This window comes from Schistocerca serialis, chromosome 5 (genome assembly GCF_023864345.2).
Source record: "Schistocerca serialis cubense isolate TAMUIC-IGC-003099 chromosome 5, iqSchSeri2.2, whole genome shotgun sequence".
Classification (NCBI taxonomy): domain Eukaryota; kingdom Metazoa; phylum Arthropoda; class Insecta; order Orthoptera; family Acrididae; genus Schistocerca; species Schistocerca serialis.
In genome coordinates, this window is record NC_064642.1 from 736,952,916 (window position 1) to 736,970,151 (window position 17,236).

Sequence of the window (17,236 nt, forward strand, 5' to 3'; positions counted from 1 at the left end):
CCAGTTTCAGTCCGTAGTGGCAATCCTCAGACCATTGTAAAAGTAGAATGCGTACCCGAATTATATATATGTCTACAGGTATACGCCATAAATCACCCTGCGTACTATAGCGATGTTTACATCCTCTATCCCTCGTTTACCGTTCCAGTAGTGGATGATGCGTGGAAAACTCGGTCTAGTGTTAATACTTTCTCAAATGTAGGTAGGAGGAATTGAAATGTTTGTTCCATTACTGCGACACACCCAGTTCTCGTCTATGGTGTTTTGGCGGCTATAAACGTCGCCTGGGCTGATGTCATACAGCTTCAATACACCCGCTGCCGTCTCGGCCTTGTACGTTTTAAAATTGGTACGAACAGCTGTGGAGATCAGCCGGCGGCGGATGTGGACATGACCAAAATAAATGTAGAGCAAAATGTTGGAAACTGATTCATGACTGATTTAAATTGTTCCGACTGTCCCCTTGATTCTAATACGCTGCTCCTCGAACACCAGAGTCTCGACTTCTTTGGCGGCTACCGCTTCCTTAAAAATGGATGGTCTGCCATGTGGTCCTATGTCATTCAGGCATATGGAATTGTCTGTGCCACATCCCCTACTGTGTTGTATGATGCAACGTGGTTTTTCATCAATTTCACAATCGCGGCATGAATTGCTGCTGCGAAAACGAATTAGTGCGACATTAATTCAGTTTCCAGAATGAGATTTTCACTCTGCAGCGGAGTGTGGGCTGATATGAAACTTCGTGGCAGATTAAAACTGTGTGCCCGACCGAGACTCGAACTCGGGACCTTTGCCTTTAGCGGGCAAGTGCTTTTTCATTAATTCAGTTTGTCAGTACGCTGTGCCATATTCCACTGGACCATCTAGCGTAGCGCCGTGCTGCGACACGTCGTCGAGGGGATTTTAATGTGTACCAGGACTGCAGACATGTACCTGTAAACAAACTTACAAGGAAATTAATTACGTAACTTTCTTTTTTCTGATGGCTATTAAAGCTTTATGACTACCCCTCGTACAGATAATAGCATGCGAAGCATATATACGGGAATACATTTTGGATCCGTATTGACAAGCACGTAAGATTAATTTATTTGTCAGGTGCAGTGGGATTAAGCGAGATAGAGGCACTCTGTCGTGGAACGAGACAGTTCGCAGTTTACGGAGCACTGACTAGTAAATTTATAAACAATGAATTAAAGACTTAATGAGTGTGTGCACAGAACTGCAGCAGAATACAACACCGTAGAAGATAACAGACTGAACATACGCTAGGTAAAATAAGCCTTCGCGTTTCGGTGACAGAGACAGTGGAGATCTTTCATATAGTGAAGACAGTAACTGTTAAAGTAAATAAAGGTAATCTCTACTGGGCACCTAGTGGAAACCGGCAAGTCTGGAGACCGGCTCAGTGTGGAGAAATAGAAAAGAAAGAAAAGTCAAAGCATAGTTTCTGGTATATATGGGTGCCGAATACAAGCCCTAATATCCTCCCCTTCATCCCCCCTACCCTCTATGAGATAACTTCCTCCTTCTTCCCCCTCTCTGTCCATCACTTCCTCTCCCTCTCTCTCTCTGTCCACCTTCTCCTCCCCCTCTCTCTACACCTCCTCTTGCCCTCTCTCTGTTCATTTCCTCCTTCTCACTTCCGATATCCGTTTCGCCACGCCTCTGTCCATCTACTCTTCCCTTCCTTCCTCTCCGACTTTGAGCCTTATTTATTGTTACCGCAAATTCAGATTCTAGATTAATATCCAATCATAAGCAGATAAATCAGAAATACAACTTTCTTCTTTGCCGTGAAAACCGTCTATGAGGAAGTAAAACAAAACGACACACTGTTGAGTATACAGTTTAAGTTTAAAAATACATATAATGAGAAAGGAATATATATGGGAGAAACAATTTGTCAAGGGTTTAAGTGCCACACTTTCATAGTTAAAACTGCCTGCGAAAACAAAACGTAACTCACATTTTTTGCAGCACATCATTTTCTTTTTCGAAGTCAGTTTTGACAGAAAACATGTACATGATTGGTTAAAAATATATGTAGCCTGTGTCTGCCTGAAAGTTCATTAGAGTATCAGGTAAAAGTTTGAAGTAAATCGATGAAATTAGTTTCAATATTTTTGGTAAGAACGTTTCATTATTATAAATATAGACATAATGAGAAAGATATATGTCAGAGACACAATTTGTCTAATGGTGTAAAAGCCCCACTACAATATATATATATATATATATATATATATATATATATATATATATATATATATATATATATATGTGTGTGTGTGTGCGTGTGTGTGTGTGTGTGAGAGAGAGAGAGAGACTGCGTGTGTAAGTATGTGTGTAAGTGTGTGTGTGTGTGTGTGTTATTGTACTTCTGGAAATAATTGATGACATTGTTTCACTTCTGTATGTTACATATTAATTTATATATGAAGTATAGTACAAACATGTAGCCTAGCCTATGTCCACCTGAATGTTCAGTAGAACATCGTGTAAAATTCTGAAGTAAATCGTAAGAATATTTTCCAATTTTGTATTATGTAGTTATTTACATACTGTGAACATTTAAAAATGGGAAGAAAAAAACATTCATTTATTCGAATGCAAATTTTTCAAACACAACCATGAGAGGGCTGAATATATACACACCCACTTCAATGTGTTATTTTTTTCTCTGTGTCTATCATTTCCCACAAGCACATCACGTAATTCACTGCCAAATATTTTCTGCACGCTCGTCATTGCGCCGTGAAATGGGCTACGCCTATAGGTATAGATTGTTCATTTTGGTACAGACTGTTCATTTTGGGTAGCACCTAACCTGCTACCCAGGAGAAAAATAATCATTACCGGCTTACTCGCCACGTTTGCTGTGAGCTGCTAACCAACATCAAAACATATTGCTCGTAATAGTGTAACCTCCCCACCGCAATTTTTAAGGAAAGAATATATAGCAATACTTAATATAAATGGGAGCCAAGTGTAACCTCCCCACCAAATTTTAAAGAAAGGACGATACTAATTAGAAATGCTAATGGACATTGCTCTATGCGTAACCTACCCACAATCAAATGTACTGACAATGGCAACAAATGTGAAATACGCAATCTGACTCAAATATAAATCCTTCAAAATTAAAGTCCATTCAGTGACAAGAAATTTCAATTAAACCGAAATATCGGTTTTTTTGGCCCTGTATAAAACAATCAGAATTAAAGTCTTACCTCAGAATACATGGATGTCACATATCTGCTCTTGTTGTTGCGCACCGCTTGGAGGAACTGCATTGCAAATAATAATATTCTCCTTTTTTTTGTAATTCTAGTGAAATTTTTCTTCAAAAAGAAGTGGAATGAAATGGGAAGTGCAACGAGATCTTTAGTTCAAAAAAATTAAACTTTTGAGAAAATGCTTTTGAAATAAAAAATTATTATTGGGGAACTTGTTGGAGAATAATTACAATAAATAAAATTTTTCATTATCTAATGATTATATTAATTAACAGTATACCTTATTCCTCATCTTGACCATTGTTGCTGACCGCCTACATCACACAACCGCACTGGGCTGCTACTACTAACCGACCACTCTGCATGACGACTACAGACTGAGTACTGCTCTCAACTAGACAGAGAAAAAAAAAAAAAAAAAAAAAAAAAAAAAAAAAAAAAAAAAAAAAAAAAAATTTTCATTATCTAATGATTATATTAATTAACAGTATACCTTATTCCTCATCTTGACCATTGTTGCTGACCGCCTACATCACACAACCGCACTGGGCTGCTACTACTAACCGACCACTCTGCATGACGACTACAGACTCAGTACTGCTCTCAACTAGACAGAGCTACAGACTCGCAACGACTGAACTGACTGCTACTCTGCATAGCGACAACTAACTCGCAAAGACTACTACTGACTGAGAACCGCTCGCAACACTCGCGCGGTCAAGCGCATACTCTCTGGTCACAGATGCTACAATGCCTCGCCATCGCTGCTGCGTTACATACGTGTTTCAATAGCTGTAATTATTAGTCTACAAATGCAGTAAATAGTGATATAATGTTCATTATACTGTCCTCAGTCACCACTACAAATATCTGCACTTACGTCCCTTACACCCTGTGTATTAACGTAAACAGACCGGTATGATTGACGTATTTCCTACGTTGTGTTTTGTTGCAGGGATCTCGATGCACAAAGGCTACGCATTCGTGCAGTTCACGAACCCCTTCGACGCCCGCAGTGCCTGTCTTGGCGAAGACGCACGCACCGTCCTAGGACAAGTCCTCGGTGAGTAGAATGCCCCAATGCTCTCGCGTTGAATCTGTACACTTCTACTGTGTCATGATGGTTAGTAAATATGTGAAAACCTGCCCCTCCCCCCCCCCACCCACCACTTTATGGATTATTAATTGAACTGTGATGAAGATAATGTATTTACTGGTTCTGTTGGCATCACTTCACTCGTCATATGCCAAAAAATCTTAGAGCTTCCGGAAAAACAGATTTGTCATGGTGCTCTATCCGTTTCGGATCAAGTGGAATCTTCAGAGTACTGAAAAATAGGTGAATTCTGTCTTAAAGATGTCCCCGACGTAATAGTTTCAGAGATACGGAAGTATTACCGACTGCGATCGGTTGCAAACATGCGTCAGAAGCTGTACCAACAATTCTTGCAAAATGGACGGTGGCCTGTTAACACCCACCATCAAAACCAGTATCGACACACTGTGAGTGCCGCTTTATTCTGTACTTTTTGAAACAAATTTTCCGTTTCATAAGAGAATGGAATCTGTCACGACATTATTATGACGTTACTTAAAATGTGTTGTACGTGAATACAAACTGTGTCGACATCTGTATGATTGTATGTGTAATATGTGCTTCTCTTACAAAATTTGTTTTTAAGAAATGTGAAATGTGAAATGCAGAACCTATTACGCAATTACTTCCGATATGCACTGGTGCCCAAGCAACAGACGGAAATTAGGAAGGTTGCGTTTATTTTGCTACAAAACATTATAAACAGGTGACATCAAAGTAGAAACAGTGTACAGAATACAGAATGTAAACAATTGCAACATGCATAATAGCAGACGAAAATGTTCTTCATTGTTTCCAACTTGTCAGATTTACGCACTCATTCCTATAACTGGCTAATGTGTCCACTATTGGGTGTGGCTACATCTGGTAGTAATACAGCGCTGACAAAAACGGAACATACTGTGAATAACGTCATCAGTGTCAATTTGAGGCAATAACGCCCATTTCTCCTGCGGAGCTGCTCGCAAGTCTTGGACAGTGGTTCGTGGATGTTGGCGTGATGGAGACCATCTCCTTAGTGCATCCCAGACATGCTCTATGGGATTCAAACAGGGAGAGCGATCAGGCCACGCCATGTTTGCATTGTCTTCCAAGAAAACATCAGCAACTCGTGCTCTGTGAGGTCGAGCATGTCGTCCGCCAATACGAAGTCTGGGTGCACAGCATCTCGCAACAACCGTATATGAGGTCGCGAGATCCCGTTACGATACCTGACAGCAACTAAACCCTTCCGATTCTCCCGTACAATTTCATGAAGAAGTGTTCGAGTGGTGAATATAGTCTGTGCCCACAGCTTTACCAATCCTCCTCAATATCCGTCTCTTTCCACAAAGTTCGGGTCTCGAAATGGTGTTTCAGATTCCCTTCGGATGCGAATCTGTCGAGAATCACTCTCCGGACTAAATTGGGAGTCATCTGTGAGAAGAATATTGGCCCACTGTTCGACTGCCCAGGTGGCATGTTGACCATTGCACATTAGATGTTCCCTTTTGTGAAAACGCGACAGAGGTAACCACACAGCAGGTCTCCGACAGTAAAGGCCACTCTGTCGAAGCCTCCTCTAGAACTTTTTTTCTCAAAGCAGCACGTCCAGAGGATGCTGCGAGCTCAGATGACAGTTGCTGCACACTGGTAAAGCGGTACTGTCTTCCCTTTGCAGGCAAATAATGGTTCTCTCTTCTGAAACATGTGGTCGGCCTTGTCCTGGTCTTCGAGATACGGTCTCGGTCTCTGTAAACTGTCGTCACTTCCAGAAACAACAGAACGATTCACATTAAGCCATCTGGCCACGTGAGTTTGCAATTGTCGTGCTTCCATTATTTCTATGGTCCTACACCACACAGAATCTAGTAGGCGTCTTCTGTGTGCCGTGCTGCACCGTCTGTGATTGCTTACACAGGACTGTGGATGTGGGACTACTCTGCAAACACTAATCCGTTTGATAGTTGCCCTGACGTCATCGTTGGCGTGGTTTTTCCGTTGACCGAAATGCCATCATCGGTGCAGGACACGCTCGTACGGATATCTGTTGATATATATATATATATATATATATATGTATATATATATATATACACAATATAAGATTACACTGTGAATTAGACACTGGACATGGAAATAGCGGTTAGTTGTTTTAATTTGGACATTAGTCTATTTTCTCTCTCTCTCTCTCTCTCTCTCTCTCTCTCTCTCTCTCTCTGTCTTTCTTCCTCGCCCTAGTCCTCTGCCTGCAGCCTGGCTCGCATACGTGTATGCAGCATGTGTTTCACACACACACACACACACACACACACACACACACACGTAAAGAGTGCTCAGAAATAGTTTGAAATGCCTGTAAGTCTGTTGCAGCGTAGGTTGCACTGAGAAGTAATTCTTAAGAAAAACAATCGATACTTTTCTGATTCAGAGTTAATTAGCATTGAAGTTAACCAGTCAGGCCGTTGCCCGCCAGAGGAACTGGGAGCCATAGGGACCCAGAGCACAGACACAAATTTTTTACAAAAATGGATGTTTCAAAAAATCAGATTTGTAGGAAACCACCAGTCTCATGGGTTTTATAGTTACTCAGGTCTCAACATCATTTATTTCCTACAAAAATATAATATACTCACATTATGTTATGAAGTCTGATTCCGTAGCTGATTGGTCTGCGTAGACGGCTGGCATTTGGAGCACCCGGGCTCAATTCGCGGTAGTACCACGAATTTTTCCTGGGTGGGTGGACTGGTATGGGGTGCAGTGAGCCTCGGGATGCCATCTGAGGAGTAGTAGCCGCTTCATGGGCTGGAAAGTCTGCAAAACGACTGGTAGAGCAACGTACTCACCAGCTACCACTCAATACCGCATGCGCACGAGGCCGCAAGGCAGAGGATGACACGGCGGCCGGTAGGTATCCCTCGATCCGTCACAGCCTGACAAGGAACTCGTCTATGTTTTGAGATTTTAATTAGTATTTTGAATTATTATTACTAATGTTAACCGACAAACGTTTCGTACATAGGTTAGTGTTAGCCGAGCGGTCTAGGGCGCTGCAGTCATGGACTGTGCGGCTGGTCCTGGCGGAGGTTCGAGTCCTCCCTCGGGCATGGGTGTGTGTGTTTGTCCTTAGGATAATTTAGGTTAAGTAGTGTGTAAGCTTAGGGAGTGATGACCTAAGCAGTTAAGTCCCATAAGATTCTACACACATTTGAACATAGGTTAGTGGCAACAGTGTTCTCTTGGTTGTTGTGTACTTTGTAATTAATGTGAAACACGAAGCAAAACAGTCAGTAAATGTACCGCGCGCACACACACACACACACACACACACACACACACACACAATTATTATCTAACCCAACAATTCTTCGTTATCATCGTCTCCATCATGCACGTCGTGGACTTGAAGTTCAGATAAAACTTTTTATTCAGGCATGAAATCTTGTAGCTCTGGTAAGTGTATGTGTTTCAAGTCACTAGCTAATTCTCAGTGTTACTCGGTTATTTACCTTCCACCTACGTATTTGGGCACTAGATTTAGCAAGGCGTCTGCAAATAGTGGGGAAATAACAGCGTTTGGTCTTCCTCGATGTGACCTGAATGTAATAGTGGTTGGCTGGTTGATTTGGGGTAGGGGACCAAACAATTTGCTAACAATTATGCCACCTCGCTTTTTATGTAATGGCGGCCTCCCACGCCACCAATAAGATATATGTTACTTTAACAATAGTTGATGGCACCCTGTTGAAGACCTCATCATTGCAAAACTTCTGAAATGTACAGTGTTACTATGAACATCAACTTTTGACTTGGTAGTGAGGTCGGAACACTTAAGGGTGCTGATATCCGCAGTGTCCATTTTACACACTGGAATACTGAAAACCATGGAACCTGAGGCTACGATGCGGCGCTGCTTGAAGAGTTTTCAACTTTTATGAAGAATGGGCGTGTGTATCCAGTTATTGTTCCTAAAGCAATGAAAATTAGTGCTTTGGGCCCATAGAGAAATGAAGAGAAATGCAAGAGACAGCTTTTCTAAAATGTTCACATACGCGGTGCAGGGGTACTACATTGATAGAACTGGCGCACCGTACGATCAACAGACGGCGGGCGCACGCGTTCATGCTGTTGTTGTGATCTTCAGTCCAGAGACTGGTTTGATGCAGCTCTCCATGCTACTCTATCCTGTGCAAGTTTCTTCATCTCGAAGTACCTACAGGAACCCACATCCTTCTAAATCTGCTTAGTGCATTCATCTCTTGGTCTCCATCTACGATTTTTTCCCTCCACGCTGCCGTCCAATGTAGCATTCATGCTACAAAATCGACGACGGTATGCTTAGGTCCTTACTTTTTTCAGAGCCTCAATTAGTGTCAGTTGTTCCTATAGCTAGATGCTAGTGTACGAGAGAGATCAACCTCTGGATCGAGTTCGATCCTTAATACCGTCCGATGTCCAATTTGTGTATCGCTCTCCTTTACGGTGTTGGGAAATCAAATGAAGCACAAGTCTGGCGACACCGTCTCTGGCGGGCAAATTGTATTTGCTTATGCAACTGCCTGACTGGCTAACTTCAATGATAATTAACTCAGGAACTGCACAACGTATAAAGTTGTTTTCTTAACAATTATTTCTCACAAGGGGAGGCCGCCAATTGTGAAATTCAGATTCGATTCATACTGCGCATAATAAAAGCTCATGGCCAAAGGTGTAATGTGGCAAAGCACCAAGATGCACTTCTCAGCCGTTGTCGAGAAAATCGACAGTTAAAAGAAACCGTTGCGGTGAAATACTCTCTACGATTAATAATTTTCTACAGCGTCGTGGCGCAGCGGTAAGCGCTCGGGTTCGTAATCCGAAGGTCGCCGGATCGAATCTCGCGCCATGCAACTTTTTTTTATTATGAGTTTTTTGTAATTCAAATATATATATATATATATATATATATATATATATATATATATATATATATATATATATACTATTAATGAATTGCTTATGCATGTTGGTGAAGGCGGATCGCTCTCCAATTGTACCGCCTCCATTTTTCCCTTTTTTTTTAACAGGGTGTACCAAAGCTCTCCCGTCCGCACTGATTTTCGACGATGTTACAAGTTGCGCTAGGGACCGCATCTACCTTCTTTCAAAGTTAGCACGCAACTACGCTGTTATGCGTCGGCTCGTTTCGGCCCATTCAACATCTGTCCTTCAAGTGTAACGAGCGAGTAACGGAGTTTATATTTCATACCTGCCACAGCAAATTTGTGTTCGTGGTGTCTCTCTTCTAATTCGAACGTTTGAATTACGCTATACGTATTCGTTTCGAAATATCGTTTCTACGTCTTCCGTTAACTATACGTGGATAATATTATGGAGATAATTAATAACATTTGTGAAATACAACTTTGTTTGCGGAAAACAATGATGTTCGAAGTCACCAGTTTTTCCACGACAAACGACTTTCAACAACTTATTATATGCATAATTGTTGCAACTGATTGCCGGGAATTATATATATATATATATATATATATATATATATATATATATATATATATATATATATATATATTTGAATTACAAAAAACAAATACTAAAAAAAAATTGCATGGTGCGAGATTCGATGCGGTGACCTTCGGATTACGAACCCGTGCGCTTACCGCTGCGCCACGACGCTGTAGAAAATTATTAATCGTAGAGAGTATTTCACCGCAACGGTTTCTTTTAACAGTCGATTTTCTCGACAACGGCTGAGAAGTGTATCTTGGTGCTTTGCCACATTACACCTCTGGCCATGAGCTTTGATTACGCGCAGTATGAACCGAATTTGAATTTCACATTGGGCGGCCTCCCCTTGTCAGTGCAACCTACGCTGCAACACACAAGCTTTTCTGACCACCGTGTATATTCCACATACATATTATGACCACTGTCAGCTGCAAGGTTGGATACCTCCTGCTGGCGTTCGGGACACGTGATGCATTAGGAAAAGTATGTAAGCCGAACACAGACGGATAGGTGATTACCCTTACGCCGATAGGAGCTGTAAATGAAGAAATCCACTGAGATAAGCGATACTGCCAAAGGGCACATTGTTACGCAGAGCCCGTGAACGAGTATCTCGAAAACGGCGAAGCTGGTCAAATTTTCACGTGGTAGTGTTGTGAGCACCTACAGCAAGTGGCAGAATGGCAGTGAAGTTGACGACTCGTTACAGGACACTGGGCTTGGATGCCTGTCTGCTCTGTAGAGATCGGACGGTGACCTGTGGCACCGCTGCCGAAAGAGCACAATGCTGGTGCATTGTATAAAGTTGATAGCTTTCGAACGCCTCAAATACTAACCCTCCCAACGCGGATCTTTGTAAATTCTTCAGCTTCACTATTACCTGTTGACCCCGTGAGATAAGGGTAACTCACTGTGGCTCAACAGGTCCTTCAGACTGCTGATTTCCAAGAGACCCAGCATCCGTTCAAAGCATCGGCGAACTATGGGGACTTTAACGGTGAAAAACGCACAAACATAAACTGAAATAAATGAATAACACTTCCTCTCACTTACGTCTATCACCCGCAAATATTACAGAACGTAATGGAAAGCAGCCTGTGGCGCCCCACTTAACCAGCAGGACAGAACAAATAGTTAGAATTGTGCAAACGGGCCAGAATAAGGGGCTATAAGTTACACTCGAACATACTACTTTATTATTTGATCAAACATTACAAGACACCAAAAATTAAAAAATAGACACACAGCTTTAATCCTTGGGACTTAATTACTGGCTGAAAGCCACTTTAATTTAAAAACGGCTGAAGGCGAACAACTTAAAACGCAAGCATGATCAGAAATTTAAAAGGCAAGTCTTATCTTAAAACAGTTCCTTAGTTAGGCTGACGTAAACAAGTTAAATTCAAGTCGGCTGAAGGCTTAACACTTAATGCTCCATAATATTAATTTTTTTTAAATACCAAAAGGCCTTACATGAACGAGTTCTTTAATTTAAGCTGAAGGCCTTAAGAGCAAAAGAACTCAAACTCGAAATCGGCTGAAGGCCCAAGACTTAAAAATTCAACAAAATTAATTTTCTTTTCTAAATGCCAAAAGGCTTACGTGAAACAGTAATTTAAACTAGGTTGAATGCATTAAAAGCAAAACAACTCTAATTTTTTTTAAATCAGCTAGAAGCCTTACAAGTACAAATAACAAGAACAAATTTTAAAAAAATTTGGTAGTACACCCAAAGCCGCTCAGATGTTCAAGGGTCGGCCTGGAATTCAAACACAAACGCTTGCTTAGGTGAGACAGGCAGTCGGGCCAACCATTAACGATCCGACGACAACCCAACAGACCGACAGTCAACGGACCCACTGACAAGATAACTTCCATTTCACCAGACCAGGGCACAGCAGGGAGTTCAACGGAACAACGTAGAAGATACTGGCGCCCACAACCAGTCATACATGGAGCTGTCAAACTACACACCATGCTGGATAGCAACAACATGATGAGGAAACTACACTACCTGAAATTTAGATCAACGGCCAGGGCAGGCAACCGGAACGTTAACAGCCACAAGGCAGAAGATTCCGCTGCTGCACTTCAATCCAAATAACCAAATACAGTGAAACTCCACTAGAGGGTGGCTAGAATTTTTCAACTTGAAACCCACGTTGTTGCTCGCGGAAATATCCCGACAGCCGACAACGAACTCCAAGCAACACAATGTGAACAGTCTCGACTTGCTGGTACGTTAAATCAAAACTCAACTTTCGTGTCCAGTGCCGGTGAGTCACGGACCTCAGAACATTGGGAACAGCGCCACACACTCCGACACCGCATAGAGACCGCCAGCGGGCCTGGCCAAACTACGCCCCGCCGAGAATTCCTCGCTGCTCCACGCCAGCCGACCGACTCAAAGCCAGTACGCGGACAACACTTAAAATAACTTGACAATCAAAATCACACAAACCACACACAGTTTCACGAACACTTGTCTGAAGAACTAGACAATCCTAATGGCAGTGACTGGACAATAACGAGGACGAATCACGAGTTGGCACACACAGCCAACCCATAAGCGATCGCCGTCCAAATACACGTCGTCCGATACGACGACCGACCGACGACTAACCAAAGTCGTCCCCACTCAAATCATGTGTTTCGGCAACTGTTTGGCGACTCATGGCGGTCCGGACCTCACTTGCTGCCGTGCTCCGACTGAACTTTTGCCGCGTGCCAACTCAAACACTGCCAGGTCCGAACTAACTCACAACACACGACGACCGGGAAGTAATAGCAGTCCGGCAAAGATAATGCGGTAGGGCGTATATCGATTAGCGGTGCTGCAGCCTCTCACGGGCAGGCTAGGCAGCAAATCAGTGACACCAGTAATTGAAAATTAACATGACGAGGTGACAGTACGGCAAAAAAAAAAAAAAAAAAAAAACAATATGTTAAATAAGAGATGGCACGAACATAAGCCACGCACGGCTCACAGCCGTAACACAAAATGTCTGAACACACTTTAAAGAAGAGAAACGCAAACAATTAATAAAGATACGACAGTATAAATTGAAATTCAAGTTCCTTTACTAAATCTAAATTCACACTTACACCATCAGACTAAAGACCTCCAATACCTGGACGCGTGTCTCAATTCAAGTAGCTGTTAAGACTTTGCTTTGTCTCTGCAGCACCCTTATTTCCTCATTTGTCTCCCAGAAAACAAGTAACTGTAATAGAAAACTAGGGATCGTACAATCCCTCTTCATTCAGTATCTCAGAATGAGGGCACGTAGTGGCTGCCGACAAAATTAGGACATAATTTAGAAAACATTTTCAAAATATTTTCTCGCCAACACCCTACGAAATATAATGACGGGACAAACGTTGATCGATTATTACACATCCTCTACTCATACAGTGTCAGCGGTGACGTTTTAATTTATTACTTTTTTACTGCTGACTATTCGCAGCACGTTTTGGAGATACAGATGTAGCACTGAATGTATCTACAAAAGTACATCATTGTACCGTCATTGTTCCACATATACTTAAGGAAATATGACATTACTTACAAGGGAACCTCCCCATCGCACCCCCCTCGGATTTAGTTATAAGTTGGCATAGTGGCTAGGCCCTGAAAAACGGAACACAGATCAATAGAGAAAACAGGAAGAAGTTGTGTGGAGCTATGAAGAAAATAAGCAAAATATACAAACTGAGTAGTCCATGCGCAATATAGGCAACATGAAGGACATCGTTAGCTAACGAGCGCCGTGGTCCCGTGGTTAGCGTGAGCGGCTGCGGAGCGAGGGGTCCTTGGTTCAAGTCCTACCTCAAGTGAAAAGTTTGCATTTTTTATCTTCGCGAAGTTATGATCTGTCCGTTCGTTCACTGACGTCTCTAGTCTCTTAATAAGTTTAGTGTCTGTGTTTTGCGACCGCACCGCAAAACCGTGCGATTAGTAGACGAAAGGACGTGCCTCTCCAATGGGAACTGAAAACATTTGATCGCAAGGTCATAGGTCAACCGATTCCTCCACAGGAAAACACGTCTGATATATTCTATACGATACTGGTGACGGCATGTGCGTCATATGACAGGAATATGTTGTTGACCCACCTAACTTGTACACTTGGTGAATGGGTAAAAAGATTCTTCTACCTTGCCCGATTTAGGTTTTCTTGTGGATGTGATAATCACTCCGAAAAAAGTGATGAAAACAAAACGAACGGACAAATAATAATTGTCTGAAAATAAAAAATTAGAATTTTCACTCGAGAGAAGACTTGAACCAAGTTTCTCTCGTTCCGTAGCTGCTCACGCTAACCACAGGACTACGGCGTTCCTTAGCTTACACTATTCTTGATGTTACCTGTCTACCGCATGGACTACTCAGTTTGTATATTTTGCTTATTTTTTTCATAGTTCCAGACAACTTCTTCCTGTTTTCTCGATTGATCTGTGTTCCATTTTTCAGGGCCTATCCACTGTGCCAACTTATAACTACATCTGAAGGGGGGGGGGGGGTGCGATTGGGAGGTTCCCTTGTTAGAATCACATTTATGCAGTACATTAAAATGAATCTGTATTCTGTAACACGCCATTTACGTAAATTAGAAAATTGATACCATAATATTCGCATATAAGTATACTGTTGGCTTACGATTTAGTGACTTGCATTTTATAACCTGATTTTGCTGTGATCAAGCTCAGCAAAATAAACTGACACTATGTACTACTTGTCAAAAACGTCTTACTAGAACATAGACTGAGGTGAAAAAAGTCGCTTACAAATATACGTGTATGGCACCATGCAACCTCTATAACCGTCCATAACAGCGGAAGTGTTGTAGGTGAAGGATTTTATGAGCGAACTGACATCTCGATTATGTCTCATAAATGTCAGATGGGATTCATGTCGAGTGACTCATCTGACACGGCCACGGTTTTGCAGTCCAACCGATGTGGTCACGGGCCCAGGAGAGGCGGTGCAGGCGATGTCGCGCTGTTAGCAAAGGCACTCGCTTCTGCTGTCTGCTACCACAGCCCATTAACGCCAAGCTGCGCTGCACTGTCCTAACGGATACATTAGTCGTACGTCCCACACTGATTTCTGCGTTTATTTCACGCAATGTTCCTTCTCTGTTACCTCTCACAACTCAACACAAACAACGATAATCTCAGCCGTTACGTGAAAGCCGTCGGCTATTGCGCTGAATGTTTTGAGAGATAATACCAGAAATTTGGTATTCTCGGCACACTCTTGACACTGTGAATCTCTGAATATTGAATTCCATAACGAAATCCGAAATGAAATGTCCCACACGTCCATCTCCAAGCAGCATTCCGCGTTCAACTCTGTTACTTCCCGTCGGACGACCACATTCACGTCGGAAATATTTTCATATGACTCACCTGAGCACAAATGACAGGTCGATCAATGCAGTGCCCTTTTATACCTTGTGTATCCGATGCCACTGCCATCTGCAAATGTGCATATCGCTATCCCATATATTCATATAGCTATCTCAAGTCTTCTGCAGCTCACTGTATAAAGAGGTTATCAGTTTCTTGGTTTGCCTGTTTTAGTTTTGACTGTGGATCAATAATTGGAAATTAACAAAAGCAGCATAATCCCTTCTTCATCAACAAAGGTTTAACATACTTAACCTTAACTATTTTACACATTAACTTACCTATAAAGTATTCAAATGTTTTAAACTGTTTTATACATAGAAGCTGGATTCTTTAAAGAATATGGAGTGGAGATTACAAGTGACATGGGAATTTGTAAGTAGGCTGTTTATGTTTTCTTATTGGCAACGTTACGTAGCGCTCTGTATGAAAATCACTGGCTGTGGTGTGTGCAGTCTGTGCCTAGTTTGCATTGTTGTCTGCCATTGTAGTGTTGGGCACCTGGATGTGAACAGCGCGTAGCGTTGCGCAGTTGGAGGTGAGCCGCCAGCGGTGGTGGATGTGGGGAGAGAAATGGCGGAGTTTTGAAATTTGTAAGACTGGATGTCATGAACTGCTATATATATTATGACTTTTGATGACTATTAAGGTAAATACATTGTTTGTTCTCTATCAAAATCTTTCTTTGCTAACTGTGCCTATCAGCAATTAGTGCCTTGATTAGTTCGAATCTTTTATTTAGCTGCCAGTAGTGGCGCTCGCTGTATTGCTGTAGCTTGAGTAACCAAGATTTTTGTGAGGTAAGTGATTTGTGAAAGGTATAGGTTAATGTTAGTCAGGGCCATTCTTTTGTAGGGATTTTTGAAAGTCAGATTGCGTTGCGCTAAAAATATTGTGTGTCAGTTTAAGCACAGTCCTGTATAATTGTTCAAAGGGGACGTTTCAAATTGAAGACTGGATGTCTCAGGGCATTGTGACTATTTATTATAATTAATGAGCAAGGTACTGTCCAGTTCATTTTTATGTTTGTTTTGATTATCATTTATACCTCTCTTCTAAGTCATCTTCAGGGTCAACATCTAATTCCTGAAAAGTGCAACTCGTCACCTGGGCGAAGATCCAGCTGAAACTACGGGTCGTGGGCAAATGGATAGGTGTATGGCTTCTTTCTGCTCACGAGCTGCGCTTCGCAGTAATTATGTATTGAACGTGGGCGCAACCCCACAATTCTTAATCCAAATAAAAGTAAGAAACGACGCAGACTTTTTTTCTTCGTTATATGGAAAAACAAGAGCTTAAATCCCTCTGCTAGCGTTGTACGAGTAAATTGTCTGATACTGTATTAGCATTCAATACGGACGGAAAGTGTAGGGTACAGGGGTACCGACGTGTAGAAGGCTCTAGTATATTCCCAGGTTCCTCGCTTAAGATTGGTTCTCCAAATTTTGTAAATAGGTTTCCGCGAGATGATTGATGTATTCATCCGAGCGTCTACGTATTCAGATTTTTTTTGCAATTTCCGTGACGATCTGCTGTGAGTAGTACAGACCTCTATCCAGGCCTGCTGCCATCCATTGCGTACACTCAGTATCCTTTGTTCTATTTGCTATGGGTCCATAACAAGTGAGCAGTTCAAATGGTTCAAATGGCTCTGAGCTCTATGGGACTTTTGAGGTCATCAGTCCCCCAGAACTTAGAACTACTTAAACCTAACGAACCTAAGGACATCACACACATCCATGCCCGAGGCAGGATTCAAACCTGCGACCGTGGTGGTCACGCGGTTCCAGAATGTAGCGCCTAGAACCGCTCGGCCACTCCGGCCGGCAAGGGAGCAGTATTCTCATGCGAATCACGCAGGTATTCTGTAAGCAATCCTTGTCATAGACCGACCGCGTTTCAGGGATGGTTTCTCCGTTAGGGCTAAGGCTGTTTTCCCGACCCATCAATCCACCTTGACGTCGGTTTAGAATGACCACACCGTTAACGACACTTT

General features: G+C 42.2%; 1 protein-coding gene across 1 annotated transcript in view; it reads left to right on the forward strand.

The window, feature by feature from the left end:
• Positions 1 to 17,236, forward strand: part of LOC126481395 (RNA-binding protein Raly-like) — a 999,983-nt gene that overhangs the window by 347,325 nt on the left and 635,422 nt on the right. Inside the window, exon 3 of the mRNA XM_050105125.1 lies at positions 4,198 to 4,305. Coding sequence (XP_049961082.1) covers positions 4,198 to 4,305 — 108 coding nt within the window. The remainder of the gene's footprint in view (positions 1 to 4,197; positions 4,306 to 17,236) is intronic.